General features: G+C 37.5%; 1 protein-coding gene across 3 annotated transcripts in view; it reads right to left on the bottom strand.

Moving 5' to 3' along the window:
- Window positions 1-13370, bottom strand: part of LOC108266954 (diacylglycerol kinase beta) — a 106731-nt gene that overhangs the window by 68841 nt on the left and 24520 nt on the right. For all 3 annotated transcript variants that reach the window (XM_053681023.1, XM_047156027.2, XM_053681025.1), the window contains exon 2: window positions 336-690. In XM_053681023.1, coding sequence (XP_053536998.1) covers window positions 336-402 — 67 coding nt within the window. In that variant the 5' untranslated portion in view covers window positions 403-690. The remainder of the gene's footprint in view (window positions 1-335; window positions 691-13370) is intronic.

The raw sequence follows: 13370 nt of genomic DNA, 5'->3' as shown, positions 1-13370 counted from the left end.
AAAAAAAAGACAGATATTATATAGCTAGACATTACAAAGAATCTACAGTTTTATTAAGTGCAGTCCCATATGATTCTGCATGCAATTTATTAATTTTAATGTTTGATGTACTTGAAAATTTAATTCACAGGGCTCTATGAATGGTGATGAGATATGAAGGCTTTCTTTTGCTCATTTAAATACTACAATTTAATTTAGTTAATTATTTAGCAATAATTTAGCTGTTGTAGAATGATGGAGCAAAGACAGCATGGAGACCTTGATGCTCTGAGTCTAGGATTCAGACCATCAAGAACACACTTTCGCCCTGTGGATGACTTTTGCTTGGTACTCACACTCGCTGTATTGCTGAAGTTGGGAGAACTCGGCTGGGCTCAAACACACCCAGCTACAGTCGCCCATCTCGCCCGCTGCGGTGTGTGTGGCGAGGAGGGGTGTTTGGAGACGCCTCTGATTAGCCCTGGTTGAAACAGAAATTGTAGGTGTGCATGACTGGCATCATCCCAACTCCCTCAGTGACCAGATGGCAAAAAGGTGGTGCTGGAGGGGGGCAGTGCTGGAATGGAGAGATGAGAGGGCACGAGTGCAGAGTCAAGGTGAAATGGACGAAGTGTGACAGGAAGGGGTTGTGATTTGCACTGGAGGGAACTTCACACAGGAGAGAACGGACGGTCCATGAACCACATCAACCTACAGAGAGAAACAGATAATTAAATACTAGTATACATATTTCGATGATAGGGGCTTAGAGTAAATGCATGTACAGTAATCAATAATATCAATAATGGCGCCATAATATAAAATAATAGTGTGAATAACTACTACATATTTAGATATTGGATTAAGCACTGTAAGTATATGTAGTAAGTATAAGTAAGCAAAGTTTTTGTAAGTTATACAAATATCATTGACACAATAGTGAAATGTGTCATTTAGCATCCTTTATTCATGTGTATAATGTGTTACTCCATATAACGCTGGGTCAAATTGGAAAATAAGCTCTCCAGAGAAAAAAATCTGCATCCACCAATACTGTAGCAGTGCCTCATCCCATCCCACATTTCAGAATAACAACTTTAGGGTGCATTGGGCCAAATCTGTGTGTGAATTGTTTGGCAAGCATGACGGAACACTGAGACAGCTTGACTGACCCAGTCACTGATCACCAGGCCTTAATGTGGGTTTATTTGGCACTTCAAATTCAACAAATTTTACTACATTTTTTAAATCCTCCATCATACTCCCAAAGTGTCTGAGTATTCCATCATGTTTTCAAATAAGTCACACACACATTTGGCACTACACACATTACAGTCGTCATCCTGGAACATAGGAATGTCAGTGTTGTGTTCTGCTTGGACATGAAGTACAAAAGGCAACCTCAGTATCTGGTCAATAAATGACATTCTGCTTTTAAGTTAAGCTGCATTTGTTCAACCGGGCAACCTATTGACACTATACAATAAGGCCATGCTGTTGGTGGATGCAACTAATTCTTTGGCCAGGGAGTTTATGTCAAACCTGATATAATACTGATCCAGTCTTTCAAACCAGTTTTGGTAATGATACTCAGCATTGGCGTATCATTAAAAATGTAAATAACTATTTAAATTCAATATAGGAAGAAGTGCTAAATATATAAATATTTGTTCATTTTATATTGAGAAAAGGTTACTATATTATTAATCCCAAATCCAGGACTTTATTTGTTCCAGTTAATCCTTAGAAAACAACATAGCATTGGTCTTCCACACATTTCATGTTCAAAGGGCCAGTCAGTAGCTGGATCACATGTGCATGGCCTGCCTCTGTGCTCAGTGTGCAACACCAATCAATGCATCTCTCTCTCCGAGAACAGAGTGAGGTTTAGCGCAGTGAAAAATCAACAGCAGTTTACCAGCATTGCCATGGGGAATGGGAAGAACAGGAGATCAAAGCCCATAAAACATCTGTTAGGAGACTGATCAAGAGGAACTGCAATGATGAAGTGGGGAGAAGCAAAAAGAAAAGAAATGACAAATCTATAGGTAATGTTCTATTAGTTAAGGAATGCCACAGATGATTATTACTTCTGTTTTATTTTATGAGTAACCAACAGTCTCCAGGGATTAACAGCACAAAGTGTATTATAAAATGTCTTCCTGAATTATACATCTCTTTACTATCTCATGACTACTTATTATCTGGTATCAGTATCAATACTACCAGACAATCTCAGAAAACAATGCATCACAGTGACATAATCAAAATACCTTTTTCATTTAATTGAAATTAACATATTTATTACACAGTGTTAGTGGTGATTTGATAAATCTTTGCCTCCAGATATTAGAATAAAAAACATTAGCTGCAAGCAAATATCAAGAGGCAAAAAGGAAAAGGACAGCAGGGGTTAAATTGGGATTTAGGGGTATGCTAATAATGAGGGAACAGTACCATAGGAATCAAACCCCCAACCCCACAGGTGCAAGGCAAACATGCTAACCACTAAGCCACCATGTACCATTTCATTAATATGTTGATGTTTGGAGTTGCCCAAATTCATTGCATGAAAATGTGATTAAAACAATTCTTCAACCAATCTGTTATGTCCTAAATGTTTAATTTACCTAACTACAATTAGGTGCCCAGACTTTAATGTTTTGCATTTTTGTTTGCCAGGTATGTCAAAAATACATAATAAACTAATCAAAATGAACACACACGTTTCTGATAAAACTTAAATATGCAGCCATTGTCTTTGACTTTTGCAATTTTGAAATCAAGTTCAGCTCCACTTGCCATTCATACAAACCAATTTGACACATAGTTTAAAAAAAAAAACGACCATAATCAAGAATTAGCACATAGTTTATGCTATTGTTTTATAAACATTATTAAAATGTCATTATTTGAATATTTTAATACATTTTCTAACTTTTGACAGTTTCAGAACATTCTAACATGTCTATATATGTACTAAACATGTATGTGATGCATCATCAACCCATGAATCTTAAGCTTTCAATATTTTTTGTTTGATTAAGTTAACATTATATGTTACAAGTTATTCTAAGTGACTCAACTCCTAGGAATTGCTCTCTATTAACTGATTTGGTCTATTTTCACTATCATTATATTTTACAGTCTTTAAAGACAAAAGGTTTGGGACCTGTATGTGTGGGTGAACAAGTGTGTATACAGTATATGGTGCAGGCAGGTCTAAAGATTCAAGGGCCCTCACACATGCTATGACATTTAAATCAGCTTGATCAATGTAAACTCACTGGGTTTATTTTAAGCACAGAATAAATGGAAAAGTAGTAGCCTCACTTGTGTTTTTGTTCCACTATAGTTCTGGCACAAGAATGCATTGAGAAAATAACTATTAGTGTCACACAATCTTAGTGCAGCTGATGGTAATGTGTCAACCTAGCACGAACAATACTGACATCTGTTATACCTGTTTAGTCTCTTTTAAAAACATGGCATTTAACATAGACTAAACTAGTCCGAAAAGGTATTGGCTGTGTATCACATTCAGCCCTGCTACTAACAACAGATTTTTAAGAGCAGTTTCAGAGCATGCAATCTCTGTAAAAATGCCATTCAAAAATAATGACAAAAACATGAAAATTACATATTTTTACTGAGACGTATCAGAGAGTAACATGTTTCTTGACAAAGAACAAAAAGATTTTTATACCATTTCTATTCTATGGTTAAAATCATTGCCTGGTTCCCTGCTGTTGGCCTGTGTGTATGCATTATGAATCAGATGTGTAAATAATCAGTTATATGATAACTCTCATATTTATATGAATCTATCCAGTAGATACAACTGATGCAAAGACATATGATGACATGGAAAGTCCTAGTATATTTGCTCATAAAAAACCTAATAATAAATTTATAAACCATGATTAAAGGCTGGCCAATTTTAGTTGAAAATTAAGAATACATGCCTAACCAGAATGAATAAATTCAAATATCTTTTCACAAAAATGGTCATATCCTGAATTATATTATGCTGCAGTTTTCAATATATTGAAAGCTGTGAGAATATATTCACAATAAGTGATGCTGGTGTACTTTAAACACATTAAACAGGAAATCATTCCAGAACTTGGAGGTGTTGCCAGATATTCTGGTTAATGTAAGCGCTGTAAGCTCTCCTTAGTTGATGTCTAGCTGTGAGACTATCCATAACCAGCCATAGTTTTTCATTGCAACCCATCACTTTGTTTCATCTTTGTCTCATCAGCGAGGCAGCTAACCATCAGAGGAACTTAATATAGGGCATGTAAGCTTTCAAAGATGAACACTGATTGACACACTGATATACTGTAAATTGGGTTTGATTAGTGGTGCTTATTCATGTTTAATTAAATGATTTGATTTAAAGGAATCTAATAAGGCTATGTAATTATCTGGAAATGACAGGAGCTATATAAATACGAGTAATAACTCCTAATGAATGTCAACTGTAATTATGTATAGAGTATATGTGTAAAATTCACATTATATACAGTCAGGTCCATACCACCAAGATTGATGTGATTGTGAAAGTGTAGACTTTCAGTTTTAATTCAAGAGTTTTAACTAAAATATTGAATTAAATGTTTAGGAATTACCGCCATTGTTTCAGTCACATCATCAATAAGCACCAGTGACCCAGTTCCACTGACAGCCATACTTACCCATGCGATAGCACTTCCTCCACATGTTTGACAGATGATGTGGTGTGCTTTGGATCATGAGCCCTTCCTTTCCTTCTCCATACTCTTCTCATCATTCTGGCATAAATTAATCTTGCATCAGAACTGGTCAGGCTTTTGTTTCAAAGTCTAATCTGGCCTTTCTGCTGTTGAGTGTTACCAGTGGTTTCCATCTCGAGGTAAACCGTCTGTATTTACATTCATGAAGGTGTATCTTGATTGTACACTTTGACAATCATACACCTACAGTACCTCCTCTAGAGTGTTCTTGACTAGATGTTGTGAAGGGGTTTTTCTTTAACAAGGAAAGAATTCTGCAGTCGTTCACTTTAGTTGTTTTCCATGGTCTTCCAGGCCTTTTGGTGTTGCGGAGTTTGCCAATGCATTCCTTCTTTTTAAGAATGCACCAAATTGTTGATTTGGCCACTCCTAAAGCTTCTGCTATTTATCTATAATTTTTTGGAGCCTGGTGTTTTTTTTGAAAAACTATTATTAGCATTATTATTGTATGTATCACTGTCAAACAAAATTTTGGGGACACAAATCCGTACAAGAGATATTTGTAGACAACAGACACAGGCCTACTCCACCATACCTTAAACCAATCACAGTGATTTGTGAGGAATTACACCAAAAGATTTAAGATTGATCTCCAAACACCTCCACAAATCTATAAGGGAAAAAACCCAGAAAAGTATCCCTGAAAAATGGCTGGAAAAATTGCTTAGCAATTATTTATGTAGAAAGTGTTTGTCACAGTTACAGCTGCTAAGGAAAGATTTTTTTATGAATGTATAGATTTCATTGTTTTAGTGTGTGATATTTTCCTCAAAACTCTAATGAGTTTTTATTATATTACCATCTCTTTCCTTTTCTCTTTTTTATTTATTTCTATTTTATTCTACAGTATTGTTATTTTTAATCAGAAATCCATTAACCTATTTTAGTTCTACTGTAACTTCAACCTATTTAATTTCTTAAATGATGCAAACATAACACTCTGTTTTACAGTTTTTTCCATCATCCTGATCCAGAAATAATATGGAACATAAACAGATGAGTATAATTTCCTTCTGCAGGCTGCTGCAGATTTAAGAGCTCATTTTAATTGTTTAATATTTTTATAGCCATATGTCAATGTAGACTTAGGCTATAGAAACTACACTGATCTACTGCTATGACCATTACAAATAAATCAATGGCTGTGCAAATATAAAATTCAGGGAAAAGTTATTATCTCAGTTTCATGTACTCTATCCCAGTGATTCAACATTGCATGAATGAAGATACTAATGTTTGTGACAGTTGAAGAGGCTGAGAGGCAGGTTGGTACTGTCACTCTAGCAAATAACTGAGCACCCATGAACACAGACAAAACACAGTATTACTGTAATAAATGCCCTCAGGCATGGTGGAGCTGTAGTGGTTGTAGTCCACATATATGCACACAAAGCTCAGGTCCTTCAATATCACTTGCTGATACAAGTTACACTAATTTTTAGCTTGACATCTTTGCCATGGTGATATTTAGTTGACTGTATTTAGTCAATGCATGGACTGTAATATAATATTAGCACTGCTAAATATGTTTCATTATCACACTGCACAGAACTGTCTGGGTAAGAACTGATAACGTCACAGTTCACAGTGGTTGACTGTGGAAACGTCAGTCACAAGTGTTACACATGAAGAACGTGAACAGTATGATGGGAATTAGGGATGTCACGATACCAAAAATCTAGTAGTCGGTACCGATGCCACCAAAAGTACACAGTACTCGATACCAAAGTGTGGTATAAAAATAAAATTAAAAAAATCAAATAAAAAAAACTCTCCTGGAGGACATCCTCCTCTGGCTGATACTGGGAAAAAGAGGGCGAGGGGGAGAGAGACGGAGAGGGGGAGAGAGAGGGGGGGGAAGAGGAATAGAGGGGAGGGTATTTTATTTATCAAACACTGCCTGACAATGAGTCTCCAGAGGTGCACTCCTAAACGTGAGCACACACACACACACACCTTATACTCTGAATGCAAGCATTAGTTTAAATTCACTGATATGGTGGCAGGCCAAAATGATTTATTAAAAGCATGAACATTTGAATAATTATTAGTGACAGTAGCTACATTTAGCTGACAGGACACGGGCTGAATGGCGATGCATGGTGACCCATTCGGAGGTAGTTTATAACATCGCAATGCGTTAGAGTCGTTAACAAATAACTGGCTATCGCAAACATTACATGGAGCATAACGTTAGCTGGTTTCACGGCAACAATGCTGGCTGCCGCAAACAAATATAATATAGGACCATCTTTCAGGTGCTTCGCCAAATACTCGCTTTCCTCTCAACGAGTTGGGGCGGAGCTAAACTTGTTAAGCTAAGCTAAACTTCTGTAGTTTTTCCTGTGTGCTTGTAGGCGCTCCTCTTCTTCTTCACCACTTGTGGACCGACTAAAACACTTGCACGTATTTGCTGCCCCCATCAGGTGCGGAAGAATAGCAACCTTGGTACTTCCGGTACTTTCGTTACAAACGGTACTAATGGTACTGCAGAAAAACAAGTACCGTCACGTTTTAAGAATGTTGGTACCGACTTGTTACCGAAGTATTGGTTCTCGTGACATCCCTAATGGGAATTATAATATGATTGATAGCAGGCATAATATACTGTATGGGTGTATCTGGCACAATGAATCAGTTATCTATGTAGAAAGACACCAAATCTTTTTCCTATTTCTAAGTACAGATTAGGGATTAGGGATAGGATAAGGAATAAAAGCCATATTCAAAGTCAGTAACTTAAATTCAAAAGTTAGATCAATATTTATACAGGCAAAGTTCTCTGTATACAGATTTGGTTTACACAAGTGCTTAAGTTGCTTTTTATTTAAGTCAGACATTCATATTATGGCATATTACCTGTGTAGTTAATGACTCTTAAGATTTTTAGTTTAGTTCAGATTTTTTTTTCCATAAAGCACATTTAAAAACAATAGAAGTTGAAACCAAACTGCTGTACAAGTAGTATAAAACAGATTTAAAACATTTAATAGTATCAAATAACGATGGACAAATGAAAATTCTACACCCTCAGACCGAATTACTGAATATAATGTATAAAAATGGGTCTTCAGAGAAGATTTGAACATGACAATAGTGGGTGAAGTTCTAATATGAAAAGGGAGACTATTCCAGAGCCTGGGAGCAGCTACAGTCATGGCCAAAAGTTTGCGATCACTTTACATATATAATATATAGTATAGTGATTGCAAACTTTTGGCCATGACTGTACTACGAATGCCCGGTCACCTTTGGTTTTAAAACGTGAACAAGGGACTGAAAGGCTGGATGATCGAAGAGATCTTGCGGCAAAATACAGGCTAAGGAGATCGCATATGTACTGGGGAACAAGTAAATGCAAAGCTTTAAAAACGAATAACAGAATTTTTAAATCAATGCGGAAATTGACTGGCAACCAGTATAAAGAGGCGAGGACAGGAGTAATGTGCTCATGTTTTCTGGTGCCAGTTAATAATCTAGCAATCTAGCTGCCGCATTTGCAAGCGATCTAGAGCAGTTTTAGGCAATATAAAATAGAGGGAATTACAGTAGTCTAACCTTGATGTTATAAAAGCATGAATATCCTTTTCCAAGTGTTTCTTAGAGAGCATTTTCTTGATTTAGCAATAGATCTCAGCTGAAAAAATCTGCTTTTGACAACAGTACTGATCTGCTTATCAAAACATAATGAGAATGACACCAAGGTTTTTGAGACAATCATGCACACTGGTAGACAGAGGACCTAACTGACTGAAAATAGCAATAGCTGAAATGATTATTTCAGTTTTATCACTATTTAGCTGTGAATAAAAATTCGTGTCCATCCAGTATTTAATGTCATAAAGACATTCAAACAAATTTGACAGAGAACAGCTGTTATTCGAATTTACAGGAAAATAAAGCTGTGTGTCATCAGTGTAACAGTGATTTGACAAGTTGTGTTTCTGAATAATGTGACCAAGGGGAAACATATACAGTATCTCACAAAAGTGAGTACACCCCTCACATTTTTGTAAATATTTGATTATATCGTTTCATGTGACAACACTGAAGAAATGACACTTCGCTACAATGTAAAGTAGTGAGTGTACAGTTTGTGTAACAGTGTAAATTTGCTGTCCCCTCAAAATAACTCAACACACAGCCATTAATGTCTAAACCGCTGGCAACAAAAGTGAGTACACCCCTAAGTTAAAATGTCCAAATTGGGCCCAAAGTGTCGATATTTTGTGTGGCCACCATTATTTTCCAACACTGCCTTAACCCTCTTGGGGCATGGAGTTCACCAGAGCTTCACAGGTTGCCACCGGAGTCCTCTTACACTCCTCCATGACGACATCACGGAGCTGGTGAATGTTAGAGACCTTGTGCTCCTCCTCCTTCTGTTTGAGTATGCCCCACAGATGCTCAATAGGGTTTAGTCCATCACCTTCACCCTCAGCTTCTTTAGCAAGGCAGTGGTCATCTTGGAGGTGTGTTTGGGGTCGTTTTCATGCTGGTATACTGCCCTGCAGCCCAGTCTCCGAAGGGAGGTGATCATGCTCTGCGTCAGTATGTCACAGTACATGTTGGCATTCATGGTTCCCTCAATGAACTGTAGCTCCCCAGTGCCGGCAGCACTCATGCAGCCCCAGACCATGACACTCCCACCACCATGCTTGACTGTAGGCAAGACACACTTGTCTTTGTACTCCTCACCTGGTTGCCACCACACACACTTGACACCATCTGAACCAAGGAAATGGTTCCAGTAATCCAATTAATTAGTCTGCTTGTCTTCAACAAACTGTTTGCAGGCGTTCTTGTGCATCATCTTTAGAAGAGGCTTCCTTCTGGGACAACAGCTTCAGACCAATTTGATGCAGTGTGCGGCATATAGTCTGAGCACTGACAGGCTGACCTCCCACCCCTTCAACCTGTGCAGCAATGCTGGCAGCTTTCATATGTCTATTTCCCAAAGACAACCTCTGGATATGATGCTGAGCACGTGCACTCAACTTCTTTGGTCGACCATGAGTGGAACCTGTCCTGTTAAAGCGCTGTATGGTCTTGGCCACCGTGCTGCAGCTCAGTGTCAGGGTCTTGGCAATCTTCTTATAGCCTAGGCCATCTTTATGTAGAGCAACAATTATTTTTTTCAGATCCTCAGGGAGTTCTTTGCCATGAGGTGCCATGTTGAACTTCCAGTGACCAGTATGAGGGAGTGTGAGAGCGATGACACCAAATTTAACACACCTGCTCCACATTCACACCTGAGACCTTGTAAGACTAACAAGTCACATGACACCGGGGAGGGAAAATGGCTAATTGGGCCCAATTTGGACATTTTCACTTGGGGTGTACTCACTTTTGTTGCCAGTGGTTTAGACATTAATGGCTGTGTGTTGAGTTATTTTGAGGGGACAGCAAATTTACACTGTTACACAAGCTGTACACTCACTACTTTACATTGTAGCAAAGTGTCATTTCTTTAGTGTTGTCACACGAAAAGATACAATCAAATATTTACAAAAATGTGAGGGGTGTACTCACTTTTGTGAGATACTGTATTACAAACAAAAGAGGTCCCAAAATGGAACCCTGAGGAACACCATAAAAGATCTGTGCATGAGATGAGAAACAATTTCCTACATTAACAGAACAAGTTCTCCCCTTAAGGTAAGAAGCAAACCACATCAACACAGGTCCTTGAAACCCAGCCACATGATTAAGTCTCTTTAACAGTATGTCATGATCTACTGTATCAAAGGCTGAACTTAAATCCAGCAGGATTAAAATACAGCAGGAACCAGAGTCAAGAGAGAGTAAAATGTCATTGGTAACAAACTATGCTGTTCCCTAAAACCAGACTGAAATGCATCAAAAATGTAAAAAGTACTCATGTAAGAAGAGACCTGAGAATAAACAACTTTTTCCAAGACTTTTGAGATAAAAGACAGTTTGGAGCTGGGTCTGTAATTATTCAGATCATGTTGGTCAAGATGATGCCTTTTTAACAATGGCTGGACTACAGCATGTTTAAACACAACTGGCACAACTCCATTTTCTAGGGCGCTATAAATAATAGCAGTAACAACCTGACTTAACACTGGAAAACACCTCTTTAAAAATGTGTGAAGGCAAAACATCTAAACGACAGTTTGTGGACTTCATATTAGAAACAATATCAGAGAGTTGGGGAGTTGACCCAAGTTGAAAGTGATGTAAGAGCTCTGATATAGTGTTTCTAAGAAAACAGAGCCACAGGGTGGTATGTTAGACCTCATGTCCTCAACTTTATGAATAAAATGATTTGCAAATTGGTCACACAGGACAGTAGAAGTCTCTAAACGGCCACTCAAAGTAGGATTTAAAAAGACATTAATTGTACCTTTGGCCTTTGTGCATTTTGTGCAATTAAATCTGAGATATATTTGAACTGTGCTTCCTTAACACAGCTCTGATACTGCCGAAGACACTCCCTAAGAATTTCATAAGATATCTGTGGCTTATCTTTTTTTCCATTTGCACTAATTAATTAATTTTCTTGAATAGAAACATCTGAGACTGTTTTTTTTTCAATAGCACATGCTCCATTACTTTCATTCATTCAGTTGTTTTCTCACACAACATTAAAAGACTAGGATGCAGTAAGACCAGTAAAGCCAGTAAACACATAAAGCGATGAAAAATGAAGAGACAAGGTTAATAGGTGTGTGTGTGTGTGTGTGTGTGTGTGTGTGTGTGTGTGTGTGTGTGTGTGTGTACATGTACATAGTTAATGGGTTGCTAGAGCCACGTGCTGATCTGAGAGATGGGGTGACCCCTCCATGCAGAGAGGGATTCTGTTTGCTCATCCAGTTGCCTAGCGACCTGACGTCATGCATTTGCAAGGAGATAAAGTGAAACAAGAAGGTTGTGTGTGTGTGTGTGTGTGTGTGTGTGTGTCTGTGTGACTATTAGAGTACCTGTCTGTAGCCTAGCAGCATAACAATCTAAGAACAAAAGCAATCAGAAAATGCAATGCACATTAAATAAAGTATATTATTTATATCACTTTGATTGTCAATTAAAGCTGTCTTTTTTCATATTTCCAGAAAGTATCAGTGACGGCCTATTTTAGACTTTTCGCCTGATGTTTCTCTGAGAACAACCAGGTCAAGGATAGCACCGTCTCCTTCATCGCTAGATATCTCCTTAAATCCCAGCACTGCCAAGCTGCCACTGTTGGGCCCTTGAGCAACCATCTGTTCTTCAGAGACACCGCATTCCGGCTGACCCCGCCCTCTGACCCCAGCATGTTGATGAAAAGAAAATTATTTAAACTGTATCTTTATTTATGAGTATGCATATGTATGTGTGATAATAAAGGCTACATCTCGGTCTTAAGTTTTTTGGGGAGGTTGTTCAAAAGCAAACATTGCTTGACAACTAAAAATAAAAAAAGCAAGTGCCAACTTTATAACAGACAGTGTATGTACAGTTTTAGGAAGCTTTATTATGTATTATAAAGCCAGAGTTTGTTGGAACAGTTTAGATAAGGTAAGATTTTAGCTGGTTTATTAATATTATGTGCTATATTCAGAGCTGGGTATAATGCATTACTGTAATCTAATTACTTTTTCAGATAACTCAGTAATGTAACGCATTACATTTTAAATTTATGTAATTTGATTACAGTTATTGATGTCAATAAAATTACATTATTTGCATTACAAAATTATTGTTAAGAAAACAGTATTAAGTAAAATGCATTTTTAAAATAAATCTCGTTTTGCCCTGAAGATCTTTTCTTTAGCCCCGAATAATTCTCCACTTGGAGCAGTTCGTCACTACGTAACTGAATGTCAGTAAAAGAAGACGGCGGTGTTGTAATTTTATATCTTCAGTAAACGGAGGTGAGAGCAATCAGACAGGGTTTACAGGAAAATACGTGGAAACACTCGTGTCTTATCCACTGACAGATCTCAATTCTGCCAAACGCAGCTCACAGTCAGTGTGAGGAAAAATGGATAGTTGCCGATTTATTTTTTTTAAACCAATAAAGGGGGTGAAACTGAAACAGTAACATCCTCTGATACTTAGCAGGAAAACAAGGCGTGTAAATGTCTATATGAGTTCCAGTTTACATGAACATGATATGAGCAGAGCATGAGAAAAGATAATGTACTTTGCATGGCACTGTAGCAGCTAAACCCATACAATGATAGCTTAGTTGTGCCTCCCCTTGGCTAGCGACACTAAATTATTGTGTTTGTTTTGTTACTTATTTATTTAAAATGATCGTTTTATATAAAAGTTAATTTTCTTTTATTGTATAGGAGCTCGCGGACGCTTGTTTTTCCCTTTGTAAAAGCGCCCCTAAAATTTATGTGCGGCTAGCTTAATGGTGCTTTCAAGATGAGCGGCTGGCTTAACCTCAGTAAACTAGCCTAGTTAGAAAAGTTTTATATTTTATTGGTCTGGTAGTCCTACAAACAGTGACAACACCCGAGGTTTTATGATAATGCCAATTGTCTAAAAATACTGAAAGAACTATGAGTTTCACTTTAAAGAGTATTTTTGTGGGTTTGAAAGTAACGTGAAAGTAAAGTAATTAGTAATCTGATTACTTTTTACATGCAGTAATCAGTA

This window comes from Ictalurus punctatus, chromosome 6 (assembly GCF_001660625.3).
Source record: "Ictalurus punctatus breed USDA103 chromosome 6, Coco_2.0, whole genome shotgun sequence".
NCBI lineage: Eukaryota > Metazoa > Chordata > Actinopteri > Siluriformes > Ictaluridae > Ictalurus > Ictalurus punctatus.
Note: the sequence above shows the minus strand (reverse complement) of the source record. Positions and strands in the feature narration are given on the sequence as shown.